A 23504-nucleotide genomic window follows, 5' to 3' on the forward strand; every position below is an offset into this window, starting at 1 on the left:
GGGCTGGGTGGTGCTTTGTGTGTGAGCTCCTGGCTGGAGGTTTCTTCTCCAAGAGGCAGGGATGTCCCAGGTGGAAAAGCCTCTGTGTGGTGGGAGCTGCTCAGAGACAGTCCTGCAGGATGGAAAGGGAGAGTTCAGGCACAGCTCAATGAGGAACAGGTTGGTGAAAGTCATGTGCTAGCACAGGTAGAACAAAGGGGTGCTCAAGCAGTTAAACACCATGGCACAACGCGGTATGTGCTCCTCTGGCTCCCCTTGAGATGTTGATCAATGACCCCTGTGGAAAGCAGTGAGGAGGTTGCACACCCAAATATCTTTACCTTAGTGCTGCACTTCCTTGACTGCATTCCTGCTAAGCCTGGGGCTTGGGAGTCCATCTGGCTCAACCTGGAACACAGAGAAACGTGGTGCTTTCACAGTGCAGAGTTCATCCTTCATGCTCTCATGGACACTGGCCAACCACCCGCTCTTTCCCTCTTTGTTTGGGCTTCTTCCTAACTGGAAACTGGAATGAGTTCCTGACCTATGGAAAGTGCAGGTTGCCTGGGGTTTGGAGCAGCCTGCTCTAGTGAAAAGTGATCCTGTCCATGGCAAAGGGCTCCAGATGCATCACCTCTGATTTGCCATCAACCAGAACCATACTATTAACCTGTGCATTCTTATACAGACGTTGAGATTGGTTTCCCCTCCCTCCTGACACACTCTGTCAGATCTAAAACCTTTTCATGGTTCTTTAACCTGTTCCTTGAGTCTTCAGTAGAAATAGGGTTCAAGAAAACTTTTCTTGAACACATGCTTTGGGGGAAAAAAAATCATCTTTTGGAGCTGCCTCATCTCAGCAATGGGGAGCACCCTGAATGTCCTGTACAGGAAGGCTTCTGGTGCTCATCCAGGAAACCTTTGTGCTCAGAGGTGAGGAAACCTCCTGAGGGTGTTCTCCACCAGGGTGATCTCCAAACCTGCCTTCTCAGCAGCAGCATGGGGAGCACACAGCACAAGCAGCTCCTTGGGAAGCCCAGAGCATCATCAAGAAGCCCACAACCCTTCAGTAGGACAGGAGATGGAAACAGGAGCTGCTGCTTGTTGGCAAGAGAGAACCACAGGAGAATGATGGGCTGGAAGATGCTGCCCCTCACTTACATCTCAGCTCTGTCTCTGCTGCCCTCCTCATGCTCTCGGAGATGGATGTGAAGATGAACGTGTCTGGAGCTGTGCAGGGAGCCTGGGAATGAACCAGCATCAGCAAACCCCCTTCCTATTTCAAGTGATGTGGGGATGTGGGACTGTGAATCTCTTTGGGCCTCAGGAGGTGACAAAGCCCAAAGCAGGTCATTATCTCTTCTCTGTGTTGATTAGTTTGGAGAAGAAATGTACCCAGAGGAGATGACCTCAGCTTGAGCGAGCAACAGGGCTTTGGGCTCCCTTAGAGCAAAGCACAGAACAAGCCCACCTTTGACATCCACTTTTGGAGCATTTTTGAAGCAGTTACAGCTTCACAAGGGCCATGGTTGACATTATCATGGCAGGGAGATGAGGGGAACCTCGCCAGTGGGAGCTGGTACCAGGGTCCCTCACCAATGCCAGGCACCATGTGCAGTGAACCAGCTTTCCACCCATCTTCAATTCCTTGTACTCAAACCATAGCTCACAAGTTTGGCTGCAAAGGAGCCAACAGAAGATCGTGGTGACCTTGCTAACGGTGAGGTAAATGCTGTCCTCTACCTCTTGTCCAAGCAAACATCAATGCTCACATCACCCAAGGCACTCAGGTTGGTCAGGAATAACTTGGCCTTGGTACCTCCGTGCTGGCTGCTCATGGTCACCCTCCTGTCCTTCCTCTGCCTGGACAGGGCTTCCTGGGGAATTTGGATCTTCACCTCAGTGGGGACGGAGGCAGCCCCAGTCCTTGTGCTCTCCTTGATGATGACATTCACCTTCTTCCACCCATCGTGCTGGAAGCACAAGAGACAAAGGAGAGAGCCTGAGGGAGCGGTGCCCAAAAGTGGAAGGAAGGAGATGGGGAGGAACAGATGAGGAATGTGGTAAAGGATTTAAATGGGCAGCACCAGGGGAAAAAGGCCCTTCTGAAGGGTGCTTTAGGGTTGCCCTTGTTGCTGGTGGCTCTGATGGATGCTCCCAAGCCCATCACAGAATCCCAGCCTGGTTTGTGTTGGAAAGGAACTTAAAGCTCCTCTAGCTCCAGCCCCTGCCACAGGCAGGGACACCTTCCACTAGAGCAGGTGGCTCCAAGCCCCTGTGTCCAACCTGGCCTTGAACACTGCCAGGGATGGGGCAGCCACAGCTTCCATGGGCACCATGTGCCAGCGATTCAGCACCCTCACAGGGAAGAGCTTCTGCCCAAGAGCTCATCTCAGTCTCCCCTCTGGCAGGTTAAAGCCATACCCCTTGGCCTCTCCCTAAAGGCCCTTGTTCAAAGCCCCTCTCCAGATTTCTTATAGCCCCTCTGAACGTATTGAAAGGCCACAATAAGGTCTCTCTGGTGCCTTCTACAACAATATTCAATGACTTTATGTCCAGCTGCTCTCTCCTTCACCATCACCAAGTGTTTGAACAGGAACATGAGTTCTTAGTGTCTTGAAAACACAAGTCTGTGGCTACAACCCTATCGCTCTGCTCCTTGTGGCTTCACTTTGGAGAATGAGGATGAGGAGATGGCCATTGAGTGTGTGAGCCCTTAGCAATGGGAAACAGCAACTGTCTTCATCCTCCTGCCTGAGGTGGGTGTAGACAACTTCAGCTGGATCTTCTGAACCCATTTAAAGGTGTTAAAGCCCTGACTACTGTCAGCTGCTTTTCTCTACAAGGAACAAGTCCCACTCTTGGTTTCGTTTCCTCCTTTTGCAAACAGTAAAAAGCCACCCTGAGGTTATTTAAATTTGGAGGCATATGATGCAAAATGTTGTTTCAAAGGCCATTTTTGGGTCCAAAATGGGCAGGTGGAATCAGACAGACTTCAAAAAGAGAAAATGCTGAGTCCTGCCTATGAGGAGGACTTGCTCTAAGCACTAAGACAGGCTGGGGGGCACCTTATCAGAGAGGAACAAGGCTGTTGTGGTGTCCACTGAGTTGAAATGAGCCATCAATGTGTCCTTGCAGCAAAGGCACCCACCAGCAACATGAGAAGAGCACTGGTGGTGAGTCAAGGGACTTTCTGCAATGAACATCTGAGCACAGGCTGGGGAATGGGGAAGTAAAAGCTGCTTTGGGAAGGGTGGAGAGAGAAGATGAATTGTGGTGAAGAAATGGTCATCTTGCTTGAAAAGGGGCTGATGGAAAGAGTGAAGTGGTAGGGGAAGAAGGAGGAATGCTCATTTCTCAACAGGCAATATGTTTATTTGAAGGTCATCTCCTCATCTTTTTAAGGCCTGCATATTTCAGGTTAACATGAACAGCAGTCATCTCGTGTACATCTATATATACACGCATGTTCTTTAAATATAAGGAAGAACAGAGGAAGAAATATATGCGAGAATAATTCAGATGAGAAGGGGCTGGTTTTTCCCTTTAAGCTACAAGTACATGGAATTGCATTCAGGGATTCTGGTCTCACTTTAATGGACTCAAACATCACTACAGAGTCAGAAAATCACTCCAATTTGATTTCTTATCTATTTAATGCAACACTAATTCTTGTGGCAGATTAAGGCATGATATTATTGTATTTATATGTCCTTAAATAAGAACAACTCCCACAGACAGCAAAGAAATCATCCCGAACAAGCCCCCTTGTTAAAAAGAATTTGGATGCTTGAGAAGATGCTTATGTTTTGCAGGACAAATTCTTTCCATAACAGGCCAGCCAGAGCTTTAGGATTTAAGCTTTAAGAATATTTTTTCCATATAGGAACTATTGTCTATTCTTTTATCAAGGTATTATTTTTCATATATTATTTAGGACCTTCAACCATCATGGTTTTATCTCCCAGGAATCGGGTGCAGTCCTAAAGGAAACCCCAAATCCTGCATTAACCTCATGCACAGTGTGTTCCTGTGAGCTGGGAGAAGTGATTCAACCTCTTCCCATGTTTCTTTGTCTCCTGCTGCCAAGAGAGTGGCTGGAGGAAAGCACTTGAGTGTGACCACGTTTGTCCTCTTGGGCTTCCCCAACATGTAGAAGCTGCTCTTTGGGACTGTTCTACTCATCTCCATCAGCATGGTGGTAGGGAGCCTTATGAAGACCAGCTCTCAGCTTCATGTGCTCATCTACTTATTTCCTCATAGAAAATGTACTTATTTCCTCTGTGGGATGTAGCTGGGCATTTTACTCTTCTGGATTGGCCTGCTCCATGGAAAGCTGCCACCATGCTGACCTAGAAGCACAGTGGAATTTCATCCCATGTGATAAGCAGTCACCCAACTTGGTCCAGGAACAGCCTTTCAAGGCACTGTCTGAGCAGGCTTGTCTTTTCCTTGGATATCATCTGGAGCTGATGACACAGATGCTCCATGCTTCTGGCCATGTGTTGTATCCAGACATGTCCAACCTATTTCATGGCTCAAAGACTCTCAGTGTTGTCCAGAACTACCCTATCACTTCTTCATTTCCTTATATCTGTCCATCCAGGCCAAGCTTATTTTCCATCCCAGCTGCAGCTTACTCAGGATTTCTCATTCCAGGGTTTGATGGTTGAGTCACATTGGTCAAAGGAGCGGTAGTATCTAATTGTAGGTTTCCACATCTGAATTAGTCACAGAATGTTCCCCTTATGGAGACAAGGATGCATCTGGGGGCTTTGATTCAGCTTGGATCTATTTTAAGCATCTGTATGAGGGGTTTCTTCTGGAAAAAGTGGATGGTTCTCTGCATTTGCAGTGAAGGGTGATGGGCAGACACAGCTATAATGTGGGTTGTGTTCAGAGCAGACAGAGGCCATAGGCTGAAGAGTAAGTTTAAGTCTAATGGGAAACATCAGCTCACTGTGCTGATGTGTTGGGGTCCTTCAGAAACCCCACTCAAAAGTGAGGAGGTGCAAGCAGCTTTTCATACACCATGGAATGATTTGGGTTGGAAGGTAGCTTAAAGCTCATGAAATTCCAGCTCCCTGCCACAGGCAGGGACACCTTCCACTAGAGCAGGTTGCTGCAATCCCCATTTAACCTGTCCGCTATCAGTTCTATTGATCAATAATTTCCAATGCATCAAGGCTCAGCATCCATAAAATATGTCCTGGACAGAATAGGAATACAAAATGAATGTAGGCAGTATCCTGGCTGTGCGTTTTCTGTTATAAAGGTTGATGATACCAGATATTAACTTCCGGATGAGGGGTTTATATTCTGCATAGATGGATAGGAAATTATTCCTCTAGAAAATACTAGTGTTGGTTTGCTCTTTTCAGAGCAATGAGATAGAAGCTATTCTCCATAAACCTGGCTGTGCCTGAAGGGGCTGAACGAAAGCTGGAGAGCGGCTTTGGAGAAGGGCCTGTAGGGTCAGGACAAGGGGACTGGCTTTTTTTGGATGTAGCGGTTGGAGCTGGAGGAGCTTTAAGGTCCCTTCCAACACAAACCACTCTGCGTTTCCATGATCCAGGTCCATGAAATTGTCCTTAATACACAAACATGCCAACACGCTGACCCTCCATCTCATTGGCTTTGGGCTTGCACCTGCTCTGTCAAGCAAGGCAGCTATATGAGTGAACTTTGCTAACCAAGTAGAAAGTTTCTTTCTTGTTATCCCCAGCTAATTAATCTCTGATGGCTTGTTATGAAGAATGAGGGAAGTCACATCCAAGTCTTCCGAGAAGCTTTTGTGGTGATGAGGAAACTTCCTTGGTAAACCCCAGAAAGTCTTGTTAAAGCTGATGACTCCTGGAAGGGTGCTTGGTCCCCAGGGACCACTTCTTGCTTTGGCAAAGTGAGCATCTTCACTTGTGATGGAAATAGCTGTGAGTGCTTGTATTGTGAAAGCCTGGATCTCGGGCCTGCTGGAGGGCTTTCTGTGCCCATGCAAGCTTGGTTCTACTCTCTCTTTAAAGACACATCCCTGTCTTCATGACATGTGCAGATCATGTGGTTCTTGCTAATGGTGTGCTTTGTCCCTTCCTGCTTTTGACCCCTAATAAAGGGAGCTGGGGAAGCTCATTGCATTTCTCTTCACTTTTCAAACTCCTCAAGGACACTTCATACATTGAATTTCTTGTTATTAGTTGTCTTGGGATGGATTTATTTGTGTCTCTCTTTAGTTCTTTACCTGTTAAAAATGTTCTTAAACTGTTAAACTGAGGCAAGTTGTAGTCAACTACATCCATCCTCCATGTCTGCCTGGCTTTCATAAATGTGATTTTCCTACCATTATGAATTTGGGATTGGAGAATAAGCATGGGAATGGGGTCACCTGACTCAACATCTAAAATTCCTTGCCTAGTTATGAGATAGTCAGGACCCTTCTAGAACGGATGGGAATAAGAGGATGTTTTATTACATCCTAGGACAGCTGGTGAGGATGGATGCGGTCCAGAGCAGGTCTGAACATCAGAAGGACTTGTTCCATGCACTCTCTCTCCATGGTATGTGCATCTCTGAATAGCTTTCTCTGGATTAAATGAATTCCAGTCAGGATGTGAAGGCCTCCTGGAGGTCAAACTGGATCAGTTGCCCCCCTCAAACCTATTTTCAGTTTGTTTTAATCCAAAAGACAGGACAAGAGGAAACGGCCTCAAGTTGCACCAGGGCAGGTTTAGATGGAGCTGAGGAACAATTCCTGCCCTAAAGGGTGCTCAGGCATTGGAACAGGCTGCCTAGGACAGGGCTGCAGTCATCATCCCTACAAGTGTTCACACACTGTGTAGATGTGGCCCTCAGTGCCATGGGTCAGTGGTGGCCTTGGCAGGGCTGGGGTAAGGGTTTGACTGGATGAGCTTGAAGGAATTTTCCAACCTGGTTGATTTAATGAGTCTAAAAGGAGGTACAGAAACACACCTTCACTGAGCACAGGTGGGGACACAAAACTGATTTAATGACTCAACTTTTATTTATCTAAATTTGAAGAAGATGAAACTACTCCAGGTCTCCTAATCCGTCCTCCCAACAGTCTTGAGAGCTTTGTTTTAGTTTTCCTTTCAGTTGGACTAAAACTTTATAAAGGAAAAGGAAAAGATAATTTAAGAACTAAGAAACCCCTTTTTCTGCATGTTTTCCTGTAAGTGGTGGTGGAAACTACCAGTTAAGTTGTAGGGAAGGAGCAGATGCAGTGAAATGCTCCAGGTCAGGTTTGGTTGCCCTCATATAGATATGTGGTGCTATTTGCTCTGTCCTGAAGGGCCCAGGACATTGCCATGCACTTGACATGTACATCATGCAACTTTCAGAAGGGTTTGGTTGCTTTGGAGCAACATCTGAAAGCTCAGAGGGAGACTGAGGGGCCCCTCCATGGTGTTAATAGTCAATGTTCAGGCAACTGAAGTCAGTCCCAGTTGCCTTTATGCTTCCTGACATGGGTTCATCTAATCTGACCTGCTCTACCTGTGCTCATGTGTATATTTCATTGGGATAATAGAATAGGACTATGGAATTGTGTGTCTGTGGTGCTGGCATCATCGTGAAGAAATAACTTGGACAGCTCAGGAAGAGGCACACGTTACTTCATGACTTCTGGTTGCCCAAAGCAGTGGTAAGTGCTCCATTCCTGGCAGTGTTCAAGGGCAGGTTGGACACAGGGGCTTGGAGCAAGCTGCTGTAGTGGAAGGTGTCCCTGCCCGTCACTGGGGGTTGGGACTGGATGATCTTACTGTACTTTCGAGCCCAAAGCTGTCCATGATTCTCTGACACATGTAGCTCCCGCTGAGCTACTTTTTTGGGCATGAGTAATGAATGTTTAATTGAGATAAAGCACAGTGCAAAGGTGATGTGCAACAATCCCAACTGCTGCTAACATCCCATTTTATAGCAGATATATATGGCATATGGGGAGAGGTGGGAAGGAGAGGAGGTCTGTCAGCACAGTGCCATCTCCTGTCAATCATGATGCACTTCAAGATCAGGAGAGCTTATGCTCCTGCATGGACTGTGATAAGTAACAAAGGAAGGCACAAGCAAGACAAGGTCTGTGTGCGCTTCTTGCTGTGTGCATCATTAGGGACATAACCCCTGGGTTTCTTCTGTTAGGAAGCTGTCTGTCTCTTCAGCAGTGTCTTCAGTGCCTCCTTCACCTCCTGGCTCCTCAGGCTGTAGATGAAGGGGTTCAGCATGGCAGTCACCACCATGTAAAGCACAGAGACCACCTTGTCCCTCTCCAGCACATAGGAGGAGCTGGGCCAAGTGTAAATGAAGAGGATGGAGCCATAGTAAAGGGTGAGGTGGGTGGCAGAGGTGGAGAAGGCTTTGCACTGCCCCTCAGTTGAGCACATCCTCAGGATAACAACCGGGATGGAGACGTAGGACATGAGGATGAGTGCAGAAGGGAGGATGGTGTTGAAGGCCAGGTTGAAGTAGAGGAGGGACTGGTAGCTGTCTGTCACATCACAGGAGAGCTTCGCCAGTGGAGCAGGTCGCAGAAGAAGTCATCGATGATGTTGGAGTCACAAAAGCTGGGAGTGAACGTGTAGCTGGCAACAAGGGTAGAGTTGGCAAAGCCACTGAGGTAGGAGGTGACCACCAGCCCTATGCAGAGCTTATTGGACATGGCAGCAACATAGAGCAGTGGGTTGGAGATGGCCACGTACCTGTCATAGGCCATGGCTGCCAGCAGGTAGCTCTCGGTGCAGGCCAAGCCACTGGAGACAAAGAACTGAGCAGCACACCCAGCAAATGAGGTGCTCTTGTCCTCAGAGATGCAGTTCAGAAGGATCTTGGGGGTGTAGACAGAGGAATACCAGAGGTCCAGGAAGGACAAATTTCCAGTGAAAAAGTACATTGGGGTATGGAGGCGTGAGCTACGGCATATCACCGCTATGAGGGTGATGTTGTTCATGAGGGTGTGTCCTGGGTTCAGCAGTAGCAGTCATTTTTCTCCTTCTTGGTAGCTGGTGCAGTGCTGTGTTTTGACTTTCGGCCTGGGAACAGAGCTGATAACAGAGATGTTTTGGTTTGGCCAAGGACTTTGTGAGCCTCATGCTCTGCCAGGGAGGAAGCAGAAGGAAGGAAGGAGGAAGCAGAGACAGGGCACCTGACCCAAGCTAGCCTAAGAGGTATTCCGTACTGCAGCATGTCATGGCCAGGATGTAACTGGGAGCTACCCGAAAGGGCTAGTAGTCTGCATGCAGGGGGACTGCAGGGTTGGAGGAGGTATGGGTCGGTGCTTGGTTGGGCTGGGGGGGGTGAGTTATTGGTTGGCTGGTGGTGAGGTGATGTATTCTCTTCCCTTGTTATTTCCTTTATCTTTGCTATTACTGGTGGTAGCAGTAGTGATCTATATTATGCCCTAGTTACTAAACTGTTTTTATCTCAACCCGGGGGAGTTGCATTCTTTTTGATTCTCCTCTCCGTCCCCCCTGGGAGTAGGGGGAACGAAAGAAGTGGGGGGAGTGAGTGAACAAGCTGTCTGGCTAGGTTTAAACCACGACAGGGTGGTGATGTAGGCAGAGGGGAACACCATGAACAAGAGAAGCTGCAGCTTTGTGTCAGTGGTTGGGCCCCAGGAGGATGAAGCTGGTGACTGAACTATGGTTCCTCTCTTCCATGGTGAAGCAACTGGAGACATGGATCCCAGTGGCTATTTCATAGCTGCAGTGTGGGGTCTTGATCATGGGCTAAGAGAAGGGCTTCCATGGTGCTGGCATTGCTCTCTGTCCCAAAACACAGCTTCACACACAAAAGAGAAAAGCAGAGTAAATTTTGTATTGAGAAGATCTGTTGTGCTGATTTTGGTTGTGCTCTTCTATCAGAGAATGACGGAATGGTTTGGAAACTACCTTAAAGCTCATCTAGTTCCAACCCCCTGTCCACGAGAGGGGCACCTACTAGAGCAGATTGCTCCATGTCCCATCCAAGTCGGCCTTGAACACTTCCTTGCATTCCCTAACTTCTATGAATGGGAAATCTCAATCTCAGCGTCACATGAAATTGCTCATATATTAAGACTCTTTAATTTGAATTTCATGTGCAGAACTGGAGGTAGAGGCTGAAGACAAATGCATGTAGGGTCACCATCTGCTACAGCCTAACACAGTTTGATTAGGTTCATTGTCATCAGTCTTCCCAGTAAAAGCATTGTCTCATTGAGTTTTCTCTTTTGCATGAGCAAACACTGAAGGGTTGGACGTGCACCTAAAAGCCTTAATTACAAGTGTGTGTATGTTAGGACCTCTGGTTTAGGCACATTATTGAAAGCAGCAGTTATTCAGTGCTAGTGTGTGTTTGCACAGCTGAGTACAGGCACAGAAGCTGGAATTCATCTGACATTGTCAGCCTACATATGAATTACTTCAGCTTTTCCATAGCAATGGAAGTGATAGACTGTTCCGCAGGAAGACCAGAAGATGAGCTCTTATCTGCTGCTTCCTTGCAACTTCCCCTATGCTCCCGTCAGGTTTGGAGGACCCTCTTTCAATTAGCTCTCCTGGTGGCTGCTCCTCAATGGGCTTGATGATCTTCTTATCTGGCCTCATATGTTGATTCTAATGTTTGTCATCAGGTACCACAAGGGGTGGGCAGAGAGATGAGGAGACAAAGAAAAGAAAGATGACTCCCCTTGAAGATTATTTTCTTGGCTACTGTGATGCTGTGTCCCTTGTTGACCCTTTTTACCTGAGCATACTCGCTTATGGTCTTGTCCAGCAAGATCCCATGCGTCCCATGGAGCCTTCGGCTAGAGCATATCACCACCATGAGGGTCCAATGTGGAACCACAAGTTTAGAGACCACAAGAACAAAAGCACGCTTTAAATCTCTGTGTGACAGCCCCACACCAGCTCATCTCCCAGGGCAAAGCAAGCAGGTACGGCCTCTCCTGTCCCAGCATTGCCTGTGGCATGTGATTGGGGATATTTATCCATTGCTTCATTCTGTATCTCCTTAGGTAGCAGGTCCCTGAAGCAGATACTCAGTGTGGCCTTTGCACCCAGTGAAGTGTTGCTGCACAGCCGTGCATCCCCCAGAGATGGCCTCAGTTACTCCCTGCACCAAGAAAGACCATTTCAGAGCTTTCATAGCTCTCCATGTTACGTGCTCACTGTTTCCATCACTAAAGCCTCAGAACAAAGGTGCAATCTCAAGAACATCCATGTTCTTTACATTGAGCTGATTATACCTTTTTACCAGCCTGAATGTAGAAGGAAACAAGAACTCTTCCTAGGAGTCTTCCCCAGAGCATCCTTCAGCTCTGTGCTCCTGCAGATGTGGATCTGGGCTCTCAACATGGGGATTATCAGGGTGATGTCAACAGGCACCAGGCTGGACAGAGTCTTGGGTGACTTGGTGTAGTGTGAGGCATCCCTGCCCATGGCAGGGGGTTGGGCTTTCAGGACTTTTCCCACCCAAACCATTCCATGATTCTATGACACCCCTTTGTCCTGGTGCAGGGAATAACTTGAGCTCTGCAGTCAACAGTGAGAAGTGGGAATTTCTGGGTAGTACTCAGTTCAGCTATTTAGGGTGGTTGTTTTGGAGTAAGGTGAATTGCTTCTTAGAGGACCTGGCAACAATAGGGTGAGAAGGGTCAGATGAAGAACCAAGCCTGTAGACGACAACATTCAGCTAAATCATGCTCAGATTTAGCTGGTATGCTCAATATCAGCACTGAGTTAGTTATAAATGATCTGTCAAAGAAAAACCCAAGCAGAGCAACCCCAAATGTTCTTTCTAATTGAATTTTGACATTTCTTCCTGGAGTCCTGCAGGAGAAATCGCATCCCAATCCATTGGACTGACCACAATGACTGGCACCAGCCTGTGCATCACATGCTAAAGCCACTGAGTGATTCAATGATTCATTTCATCCCCTTTTAGGCAACTGAGTGCTCATCAAGTCAGTGTTGAAATGATATAGATTTGAGTGGAATGAAATGAAGCTTCAAGTGCAGCTGATGAGCATTTTTTTATGCATTTGCATTTGTCTGGGTGTCTTTTCTGATTCTCAGGACAACTTCTTGGGGGTTACGGACCCAAAATGGATCTATTTAGGGAAAGAAACCACACAGACCCAATAGTGTTTTATTTTTTGGGTAGGTTTTGCTTTCTGCATCCCTTTACGTTAAAATTCACTGGAGGGGTTTGGTGTCATGGCACACTCGAGCACAGATTGTGTTTTTATATCGCTCCTGAGTGACTGAGGTTTAGTGAATGGAATGAGAATGATTAAAACCAATAACCTAGACACAACCAGGCAGACTTCCTGGTGCTTCAAGCTGATGATGCTTTCCCTACCTTAGATATCTGTCAGAAAATGTTGCTATTGGCTTTTTTAGACATAAATTGTGCTGGAAAGCTGGGCACATCATTGTGTGTAAGTGAGCTGTGAATGTGGGATGAGGTAGATCTTTGGTGAGAAGCTGTGAGGGCTGGAGCAGCTCTGCTCTGGAGCCAGGCTGAGAGAGCTGGGCTGGGTCAGCCTGGACAAGAGAAGGCTCCTGAAGGGGGGACCTCAGAGCAGCTCCAGTGCCTAAAGGGGCTGCAGGAAACCTGGAGAGGGGCTTTGGCCAAGGGCCTGTAGGGGCAGGCCAAGGGGAATGGTTTTAACCTGCCCGAGGGGAGACTGAGATGAGCTCTTAGGCAGAAGCTCTTCCCTGTGAGGGTGCTGAGGTGCTGGCACAGGGTGCCCAGAGAAGCTGTGGCTGCCCCATCCCTGGCAGTGTTCAAGGCCAGGTTGGACCCAGGGGCTTGGAGCAAGCTGCTCCAGTGGAAGGTGTCCCTGCCCGTGGCAGGGGTTGGAGCTGGAGGACCTTTAAGGGCCCTTTTAACACAAACCAGGCTGGATTCTATGATCCAGGCCCATGAAATTGTCCTTAATACACAAACATGCCAACACACTGACCCTCCAACTCACTGGCTTTGGGCATGAACCGTCTCTGTCAAGCAAGGCAGCTGTAGACGTGAACTTTGTTGTTAACAAAGAAGAAAGTTTCTTTCTTGTTATCCCCAGCTAATTAATCTCTGATGGCTTTTTATGAAGAATGACGTAAATCACATCCAAGTCTTCTGAGAAGCTTTAAGGTCCCTTTTAACACAAACCATTCCATGATTTTATGTCTCTAGGATAGCCCTGAGGCTCAGCCATGCTCCAGGTTACCACGGCCCTGGCAGCTCTATGGGTTGGGGTAATGCACACATTGGCATGTTTTGCTGGATTTTCATGTATATATTGTTTTTCCACCACAAATCAACTCTCTGTACAGGGAGGCAGCAGTAGAGACATCAGGGTAGGCAATGCCATTGGTGCAGGCTGCTATGGGCTGCCACATATCAAGTCGGAAGGCTGATGAGCAACACAATAGCTCCTATGATCTTTTCTGGTCAGGATGCCATGGAGATCATTGTTGTGTACAGGGAGATGGCAAGCAAAGGTGTGGAGCAGTGGACAGTGGTTTTCTTGGTAGGGTCTGCCCTTTGGTGAGTATTCATCACTACTACATCTTAAAGTTCTTCCAAAGTGCCTTCATTCATTCCAGAGGTCACACAAGTAAGGTCTTTGCTGTCTGAAATGCAATGAGATGAATGGTGCTGGAAATCTTTTAATGAGACTTGAGAATCAAAAGCTAAAATAACTTCCTGCACATTGTGCCAGTTCTTTCCTGTCCTCTCTATTTATCTTGTTAAATGTGTTTGTATCCTTTTCTTATGGCACTTACTAACTGTCTAGAAATGGAGTTTCATTTACTGCAACAGTAGAATTCACCCTCTGTTTATTCTGATTTGTCAAGCGAAAGCCATGCAAAACAAAACACAGCTCATACCTTGAGCACAGGGAATTATAAAAGATTTTGCAATGTTCTTATTTGTGTATGCAGGTGGTGATATCAAAGCAGCCAGTGCATCATGGAAGTTAAGACTCCCCCAGCAAATGCTGCCCATCTGAGATACTTAATAAACAGCTGAGCATTTCCCCACATTTCCATTCTACCTTGCCCTAAACCTACAACATTCAATATCACTTTATTTTCAAGAGTCTCCTCAAAGCCTCCTTCACCTCCTTATTCCTCAGGCTGTAGATCAAGGGGTTCAACATGGGAGGCACCATGGTGTAGAGCACCACAGCCCATTTGTTTCCTACTGTCCTGGGTTCAGCAGTAGCAGTCATTTTTCTCCTGCTTGGTAGCTGGTGCAGTGCTGTGTTTTGACTTTCGGCCTGGGAACAGAGCTGATAGCGATGTTTTGGTTTGGCCAAGGACTTTGTGAGCCTCATGCTCTGCCAGGGAGGAGGGGAAGCCAGGAGGAAGCAGAGACAGGACACCTGACCCAAACTGACCAAAGAGGTATTCCATACCACAGCACGTCATGCCCAGGAGGTAACTGGGAGTTAGCCGGAAGGGCTGGGAGTCTGCAGGGTTGGAGGATGTATCGGTCGGTGCTTGGTTGGGCTGAGGGGGGGCGAGTTATCGGTCAGCTGGTGCTGAGGTGTTGTATTCTGTTCCCTTGTTATTTCCTTTATCATTATTATCATTGGTGGTAGCAGTAGTGATTTGTGTTATACCTTAGTTACTAAACTGTTCTTATCTCAACCTGTGGGAGTTGCATTCTTTTTCGATTCTCCTCTCCGTCCCTCCAGGAGCAGGGGGAGGGCAAGAAAGGGGGGGAAGTGAGCGAATGAGTTACCTGACTGGGTTTAAACCACGACACCTACTCTTGAGCTGTTTGAGGTGAGGTTTAAGTACGTGAAGAAGGATGCCCCACAGAAGATGCTGACAGTGGTGAGGTGGGAGGTGCAGGTGGAGAAGGCTTTGCGCTTGCCCTCAGCTGAATTGATGCTCAGGATTGTGAGGATGATGGCAACGTAGGACAGCAGGATAACCAGGATGCAGGGCACACCAAAGAGAGATGCTGCAGTGGTCAGGATGATGTGGCTGAGGGTGGTGTCGGAGGCAGAGAGCGAGATGAGAGGGGAAATGTCACAGAAGAAGAGGTCGATGGTGCTGGAGCTGCAGAAGGACAGGGTGGACATGCTGATGGTCTGTCCCACACCATTGGTCAGCCCCATGAGGTACGAGCCAGTCACCAGCTGGAAACAGCATTTTGGGGACATGACAAGGGGGTACAGCAGGGGATGGCAAATGGCCACGTAACGGTCATAGGCCATTGCAGCCAGCAGGAAGCATTCAGTTATCCCAAAGAGATCAAAGAGGAAGACCTGAGCCACACACCCAACATAAGCAATGCTCTTCTTCTCTGACATCAAGTCAACCAACATCTTGGGGGTGATGATGGTGGAGAAACAGACGTCTACAAAGACCAGGTTGCCCAGGAAATAATACATGGGGGAGAGGAAATGGGGGCAGGCCCTGATTAAGATGATGATGCCCAGGTTGCCCACAATGGTGACAACGTAGGTGAGCAGGAAGAGCAGGAACAAGCAGACCTGAGTCACTGGGTCCTCTGTGAACCCTGTCAGGCTGAACTCGGTCACTTGGGTGCAATTGCTTTGTGCCATGGGCTGGGTGGTGCTTTGTGTGTGAGCTCCTGGCTGGAGGTTTCTTCTCCAAGAGGCAGGGATGTCCCAGGTGGAAAAGCCTCTGTGTGGTGGGAGCTGCTCAGAGACAGTCCTGCAGGATGGAAAGAGAGAGTTCAGGCACAGCTCAATGAGGAACAGGTTGGTGAAAGTCGTGTGCCAGCACAGGTAGAACAAAGGGGTGCTCAAGCAGTTAAACACCATGGCACAACGCGGTGCCTGCTCCTCTGGCTCCCCTTGAGATGTTGATCAATGACCCCTGTGGAAAGCAGTGGGGAGGTTCCATGCTTTACCTTAGTGCTGCACTTCATGAACTTCATTAGTGCTGAGCCTGGGGCTTGGAGATCATTCGTCTCAACCTGGAACACAGAGAAAAGTAGTGGTTTCACAGCGCAGAGCTGATCCTTCATGCTCTCGTAGGAATTTGCTGAACACCAGTTCCTTCCCTCTTTGCTGGGGCTTCTTCCTAACTAGACACTGGAATGAATTTTTGACCTATGGAAAGTGCAGGCTGGACAGGGCTTAGAGTAACCAGCTCTAGTGGAAAATGTCCCTGCCCATGGCAGGGGGTTGGAACTGCATGAGCTTTAAGGTCCCTGCCAGTCCAAACTATGTTCCTATGCAAGCTTACATAGATGTTTATAGTGGTTTCCCCTCCCTCCTGAGAATGTTCTCAACCAGGGTGATCCCCAAACGTGCCTTCTCGGCAGCTGCATGGGGAGGACACAGCACAAGCAGCTCCCTGGGAAGCCCAGAGCACCATCAAGAAGCCCAGGACCCTGCAGTAGGGCAGGGCATGAAGACAGGAGCTGCTGCTTGTTGGCAAGAGAGAACCACAGGAGGTTCAGAGAACCACAGGCACACACTGTCCTTGCAAAGAGAGCTCAGCTTGGCCTGGAAGATGCTGCCCCTCACTTACATCTCAGCTCTGTCTCTGCTGCCCTCCTCATGCTGTCGGAGATGGATGTAAAGATGAACGTGTCTGGAGCTGTGCAGGGAGCCTGGGAATGAACCAGCATCAGCAAACCCCCTTCCTATTTCAAGTGATGTGGGGATGTGGGACTGTGAATCTCTTTGGGCCACAAGCGGGTGACAAAGCCCAAAGCAGGTCATTATCTCTTCTCTGTGCTGATTAGTTTGGAGAAGAAGTGTACCCAGAGGAGATGACCTCAGTTTAAGCAAGCAAGAGGGATTTGGGCTCCCTTAGAGCAAACCACAGAACAAGCCCACCTTTGACATCCACTTTTGGAGCATTTCTGAGGCAGTTAAAGCTTCACAGGGCCATGGTTGACATTATCATGGCAGGGAGGTGAGGGGAACCTCGCCAATGGGAGCTGGTACCAGGATCCATCAGCAGTGTCAGGCATCATGTGCAATGAGCCAGCTTTAAACCCATCTTCAATTCCTTGTACTCAAACCATAGCTCACAAGTTTGGCTGCAAAGAGCCCACAGAAGATGGTGGTGACCTTGCTAATGGTGAGGTAAATGCTGTCCTTTACTTCTTGTCCAAGCAAGCATCAGTGCTTACATCACCAAAGACACTCAGGTTGATCAGGTATCACTCACCACTGGTAGCTCCATGCTGATACTCATGGTCACCCTCCTGTCCTTCCTCTGCCTGGAGAGGGCTTCCTTGGGGATTTGGTTCTTAATCCCTCTGGGGACCAAGGCAGCCCCAGTCCTCGTGCTCTCCTTGATGATGACATTCACTTTTTTCCATCCATCATGCTGGAGAAACAAGATACAAAGGAGAGGTGCCTGAAAGTGGAAGGAAAGGGAGGGGAAGGATCACACGAGGACTCTAAGGACTGACATGGGCTGCAAGAGGGAATAAGGGCTTCAGGGAGACCTTATTGTGGCCTTTGAATACTTTAGGAGGGGACTGCAAGAAGCCTGGAGAGGGGCTTTGGCCAAGGGCCTGTAGGGACAGGCCAACGGGAATAGCTTGAACCTGCCCGAGGGGAGACTGAGATGAGCTCTTAGGCAGAAGCTCTTCCCTGTGAGGGTGCTGAGGCGCTGGCACAGGGTGCCCAGAGAAGCTGTGGCTGCCCCATCCCTGGCAGTGTTCAAGGCCAGGTTGGACACAGGGGCTTGGAGCAGGCTGCTTTAGTGGAAGGGGTCCCTGCCTGTGGCAGGGGTTGGAGCTGGATGATCTGAAGTTACTATATGGTATGTGAAGATGAGAATTGCTAATTAATTGTTAGGTTAACAAGGCTGTCATATGAATATCATCTTTAATGTTCATGTCAATAGAGGCCAGGTTTTGAGTCATCTCCACAAAAACCAATATTCTTCTCCAAAACATTTAGGCTGATCTAACAGCACCTGAAGCACAGGGCAAAGAGACCCATGTCCAGCTCTTCCTACCAAAAAGGTGCTTGCTATTTGAGGTATCAGAACCATTTATGCAGAGGACCCCTGTCATGTATTTGACGTGGGAAGTTTGTGTCTACGGCCAGGGGTGGCTGCATTTTATAGATCCCTTCTCTGCCAAGATTGAAACAGAATTTGTACGATGATGCTCTCAGTAGAAAATGTATTTCCGAAACCTCAAGCCTGTTTCTTGTGTTGCTGGAATTCACCATGCTGCCTCCCTGGCATCTTAAACTGAGGTTTCTATTGCTGCTCACTGAGCAGTTTCCACCACACAGGACTATGACAATCCAGTCCTCTATTAGTGAAATAGCATCCAGTCTGGGTAAATGTTTGAACATTTCGGTTGTCTCTGCTTTGGAAACTTTCGTAAAATCAAGAGGAAATAAGGACACCAGAGTGGGATAATTCATCAGACAGTGATGAGCCCTACACATGACACTGCGCATCTAGACTCCTGTTTCTACAGAAGCTCAGACCAGATGATCTTTTGAGGCCTAGCCTGGGCTTTCTGTGGCTCTATGATTCTATACGCATAGTGCAAGCCAAAATATCCAACAAAATGGAAGAAAACAAGATATGGTGAAAGTTTTGAAGGAAGCTCTCTGATATCCAAGGTGCCAAGAACTTTAGCGTTTAATGATACAGATTCTGGCTCCTTCATTGACTGCAGGTCGAAGCCACGTTGCCCCCACACCTATGACAGTTTATGCTTTCATACTGTTGGTTTTCTGAGCACATAAAAATTCTGTTCACCATCCATATACTTTCTCAATATAAGTTAATTCTCACTCACAACAGATAAAGGAAAGATACTCCCCCCCATCAGTGTGTTTTGGCTTTATTGAGACCCAGACAGCTCTCAGTTACCATCAATTCTGTGTTCAGGTTTGTCTTTCATCTATGGAAGCTTCCTACAAACCAAATTCTTATATGAAATAGACCATTGGGTTTTCCTGGTGTGCTTGAGCAGCCGAAGTCTGCTCTTTTGAAGTCCAGGGCAGTGAGCTTGCTGCACGCTCTTCTCACTGTCCTGAGGATCTCAAATTCGACCATCTCATAATCGTTGCAACCAAGGCTACCTTGGAGCGTCACATTTCTAATGAGCCCTTCCTTGTTGGTGAGCACGAGGTCAAGCACGGCACCTCTCCTTGTCGGCTCCTCTATTACTTGCAGAAGGAAGTTGTCTTCCACACAATCGAGGAACTTCCTGGATTGCTTGTGCCGGGCCGTACCGTCCTTCCAACAGATGTCAGGGTGGTTGAAGTCCCCCATGAGAACAAGGGCCTCCAAGCGTGAGGCTTTTCCTGTCTGTCTACAGAGTGCTTCATCCGCAGGTTCTCCTTGATCAGGCGGTCTGTAACAGATCCCCACAGTAATGCCTCCCATAGCTATATTCCCTTTAACCCTGACCCACAAACTCTATGTTAACTGCTCACCTGTCCCCAGACAGAGTTCCATACTCTCCAGCCTATCCCTAACATAAAGTGCAACTCCCCCTCCCCGCCTGCCAGGCCTGTCCTTCCTAAAGAGCCTGTAACCTTCCATTCCAATACTCCAGTCATAGGAGCCATCCCACCATGTTTCTGTGATGCCCATTATATCATATCCCCGTAGACGTGCACACATCTCTAATTCCTCTCGTTTGTTCCCCATGCTACGGGTGTTTGCATAGAGGCATCTGAGCCGAGCTCCAACTGAAGCCGGCTCATTGGCTGGAGCAGCTGGAATATCTCTACATTGCTCCAGGCATTTATTATAGGTTCTGGCAACTGACTGGGTGTGTTGGAATGGAATGATTCTCCCCTCCCCAAACACATCTAGTTTAAAGCCTTTTAATACCTGAGCTGGAGCAGATAACAGAAGTTAAGTGCACTGACTCTGTTAGACTCATCTGCCACATTGAGGGGAATATTTTTCTCTGTGCTGGAACCTGACCAAAACTGCTAGTAGTGATAGGACAAAGGGGAATGGGTTAAAACTTAAATAGGGGAAGTTTAGGTTGTATCTAAGGAAGAAGTTCTTTACTGTAAGGGTGGTGAGGCACTGGAATGGGTTGCCCAGGGAGGTTGTGAATGCTCCATCCCTGGCAGTGTTCAAGGCCAGGTTGGACAGAGCCTTGGGTGAGGTTGTTTAGTGTGAGGTGTCCCTGCCCATGGCAGGGGGGTTGGAACTGGATGATCTTAAGGTACTTTCCAACCTTAACTGTTCTACAGTTCTACTCACAGCAGTGTGCCAGCTCAGCCTATTTTTGCTGTCTAGGACAGGACTCTCTGCCCCAGGCTGCCAGGGAAACCTCCTGGGTCTTGGGTATCTCACTCAATGAGTTGTTGTGGGCAGCTGGGGATCCAGCAATGCTGTATCAGAGCTGAGGTGATGGATTCAGGGCTCCTGGGGCATCACACTCAGATGTTTTCAGTCTTTCTCATGGAGCAAATGGAATGCACAGTCCCTTTTTCTGCCTCCCTAATGAAATGTGATGACAAGTTTGCAAGTTCTTCACTTCTTCTCCAGTTTTCAAAGATTGGGTTTGGGTTTTTAAAAGAAAAGGTCTGATTTAGCCTCATGATTAAGAGATTTCCGAAGGGCTTTTGGATGTGTTTCTCTGCCTGTGAAGATTCACCAAGAACCATAGTTGGCTCAACTATCAAATCTTTATTGTTCTAATGTCCAGCCTAACAGAGTACATGCAAGCCACATGGCATTGCTCTTCCCTATTTCACTCCATCTTTCCTCCTTCCCACAGGGATGCTGCCATGCAATACAGTAACAGGGCTGAAGGCAACCACACCGCAGTGACCCACTTCATCCTCCTCGGCCTGACAAGCGAGCCCAAGATGCAGACTCCTCTCCTTGTAATCTTCTTCATGATTTATCTCATCACTCTCACGGGCAACCTTGGGCTGATGGCACTGATCAAGACAAGCCCCCGTCTGCACACCCCCTTGTACTTCTTCCTCTGCAATCTCTCTGTTGTCGATCTTTGCTAGTCCTCTGTCTTTGCTCCAAAGCTGCTTCTTGCCTTCTTGGTGGAAAAGAAAACCATCTCTTACCCTGCTTGCTTCCTGCAGCATTTCTTCTTCCTCATGTTTGTGACCACAGAGGTGTTCTTGCTGGCTGTGATGGCTTATGACCACTATGTAGCCATCTGCAACCCACTGCTCTACACGGTTTCCATGCCCCAGGGGGTCTGTGTTCAGCTGGTGGCTGCATCATACATGGGGGGGGATTTTGAACTCCCTAATCCAAACCTGTTGCTTGCTGCTGTTGCCTTTCTGCGTTCCAAACACCATCAACCATTACTTCTGTGACACTAACCCTTTGCTGAAGCTCTCTTGCTCCAACAGCACCTCAATGAGCTTTTGCTTGTAATTCTTCATGGGAGCATTTCCATGTCTGTGCTCGTCCTCATCATCACCTCCTATGTATACATCCTCTTGTCCATCCTGAGGATTAGGTCTGCTGAAGGAAGGCACAAAGCCTTCTCTACTTGTGCCTCCCACCTCCTGACCGTTACCTTGTTCTATGTCCCTGCTGGGCTCAGCCACATGCAATCAGCTTCCAAGTACTCCCTGGAGACAGAGAAAGTCACCGCTGTGTTTTACACCCTCCTTGTCCCTATGCTCAACCCTCTGATCTACAGCTTGAGGAACAAGGATGTTAAAGATGCCCTTAGAAAAGCAACAGCAAATAACCTCATTGCGAGATGCTCATTGACCAACCCGGTCCCAGCTGGTTGATAGAACTCCTAATCTTTCCCTTTTTAACTTGTTTTGTGTCAGCTGTCTGGAGGAGGAAGGAACTGAATGTATTTACAGGAGCAGGTACAGCACATTCTAACCATGCTTTAAACTCTGCAGAGACTCGGTGATGTTAAGCATCCCCTCAATATAGGTCTCTGATAAATATTCTCTTGTCATCTCTTGAGTTTTTGTTTTGGGGAAAATAGATGTGATATCACAGGAGGTGGCAGAAATAAGCCCATGAGGAATTTCCCTCTTCAGTTTAACTTTAGAAGTTGCACTGATTCAAGCAGTGATTCATCCAGAGGCAAGTTCAAAGGGGGATGAAGGGTTTTGAGGAGGTACATCTGAAAACCATCACTTTAATTTGGGCTAATGCAAGGAAATGCATAAAATCCCATTTGTTTCCAGAAGGATGTGCAGTGCAAAGTAAGAAAACGGGAGGAGAAGCAGAGCCACTGAGCTGCCAGAGGATGAGCATGGTATGTGCTGTGATTGAGCATTGGGAAGATGCTAAATCCCTGTGTGACCAGAACATCCCAGCCTGGAGGCAGCAGAGCTGTGTCTGTCATCCTGCACCTTCCTTCCTACCACTGCAAACATCCAGCTCAGCCAAAGAGGTTTCACAGCACTGTATGGGTTGGAGGGAGCTTAAAGGCCATCTATTTCTAACCTCCTTGCTGTGGGCTTCATCTCACATCTGTTTTAGGAGAAGTAGCAGCTGAGAGTAGGATTTTCCCCTATTGCCAAGGATTTTAGTGTGATTGAATGTAATGACTTTAGGGAGAAGTATGATTTTTCCCCTGTTTTCTTGTTGTGGGGCTGCTGTAAGTGATACTTCCTCCCACCCAACTCTTCCCCCACGCAACCTGTTAACTGAGAAGGTACCACTGAGGAATGCTGCAGAACTTCATGCTCTGCAAAGCAGAAATAACCAACTGCAACCTGTTAGAGACCTTTAGCAAGAAGCTCTTTATGTAGCAAATAGAGATCTGGAGACAGACACAGAGAAGGAGGGGGAGATGTTTATAACACTTAGTTTCCATTAGAGCTTGCCTTGTCCCTAGCTTGGACACCAGAGGGTCTTGCCTCTCATTAAGAGTTGTTTGTGCTGTTTGCATGATGCAAGGTGCCTCAAGGGAGCAGCCAGGACCAGTTATTCCCAATGGGAAGGTGAGCTGGGAGCTGAAAGTGGCCACAAAGCAGAGCATGGTCCCCCTGTGCCTGAGCACAGCAGCAGCTTCCACTGATAGCCCAGGGGAAACTAAGAGTCAGGTTCATGGTTGTTACAGACCAGGAGCAAGCCCAGTTAAAGCACAGCCCTAGAAGTGGGCCCAGTGCCAAGACTGAGCTTAAATAGAGCCTGAGCCTATGGCAGAGGTTGTGTGAGAAGGACCCAGGTGATGCTGGCCATGGCAATTACTGTAGCTGCACTCCCTGATGTCTCAAGGAGAGGGGAACTGGGTTTTCCACCACTCAATGCCCTAAACACAGCGGCAGCTCTGCATTCAGCCTCCTCTGATGTATTCCTGTGTGCAGAGGATGAAAGAATGGAGCAGAAAGGAGCAAAGAGCTCCTTTATTGTGTTAATGAGAATCATCCCTCCTCAGTTGTGCAAAATCATGGAATCATGGAATGGTTTGGGTTGGAAGGGAGCTTAAAGCTCTTCCAGCTCCAACCCCAACACCTTCCACTGGAGCAGCTTGCTCCAAGCCCCTGTGTCCACCCTGGCCTTGAACACTGCTAGGGATGGGGCACCCACAGCTTCTCTGGGCACCCTGTGCCAGCACCTCGGCACCCTCATAGTGAAGAATTCCTTCCTTACATC

The 23504-nt window shown here is 48.0% G+C and overlaps 1 protein-coding gene and 2 pseudogenes across 1 annotated transcript; 1 reads left to right on the forward strand and 2 right to left on the reverse strand.

Moving 5' to 3' along the window:
- Window positions 1-8123: 8123 nt before the first annotated feature.
- LOC133262018 (olfactory receptor 9G19-like) lies at window positions 8124-9641 on the reverse strand (annotated as a pseudogene).
- A 4403-nt stretch (window positions 9642-14044) lies between these two features.
- LOC133262025 (olfactory receptor-like protein COR4) lies at window positions 14045-15541 on the reverse strand. The gene is made up of 2 exons (XM_061440897.1): window positions 14734-15541; window positions 14045-14163 (listed from the first exon to the last, which is right to left on the reverse strand). The coding sequence occupies exons 1-2, from the start codon at window positions 15539-15541 to the stop codon at window positions 14045-14047; spliced, it is 927 nt and encodes a 308-aa protein (XP_061296881.1).
- Window positions 15542-20689: 5148 nt separating this feature from the next.
- LOC133262026 (olfactory receptor 5J3-like) lies at window positions 20690-21673 on the forward strand (annotated as a pseudogene).
- Window positions 21674-23504: the final 1831 nt, after the last annotated feature.

This window comes from Pezoporus flaviventris, unplaced genomic scaffold, assembly GCF_033815535.1.
Source record: "Pezoporus flaviventris isolate CSIRO_AGI_PZ_B2104156 unplaced genomic scaffold, CSIRO_AGI_Pfla_v1 ptg000179l, whole genome shotgun sequence".
Taxonomy (NCBI): domain Eukaryota; kingdom Metazoa; phylum Chordata; class Aves; order Psittaciformes; family Psittacidae; genus Pezoporus; species Pezoporus flaviventris.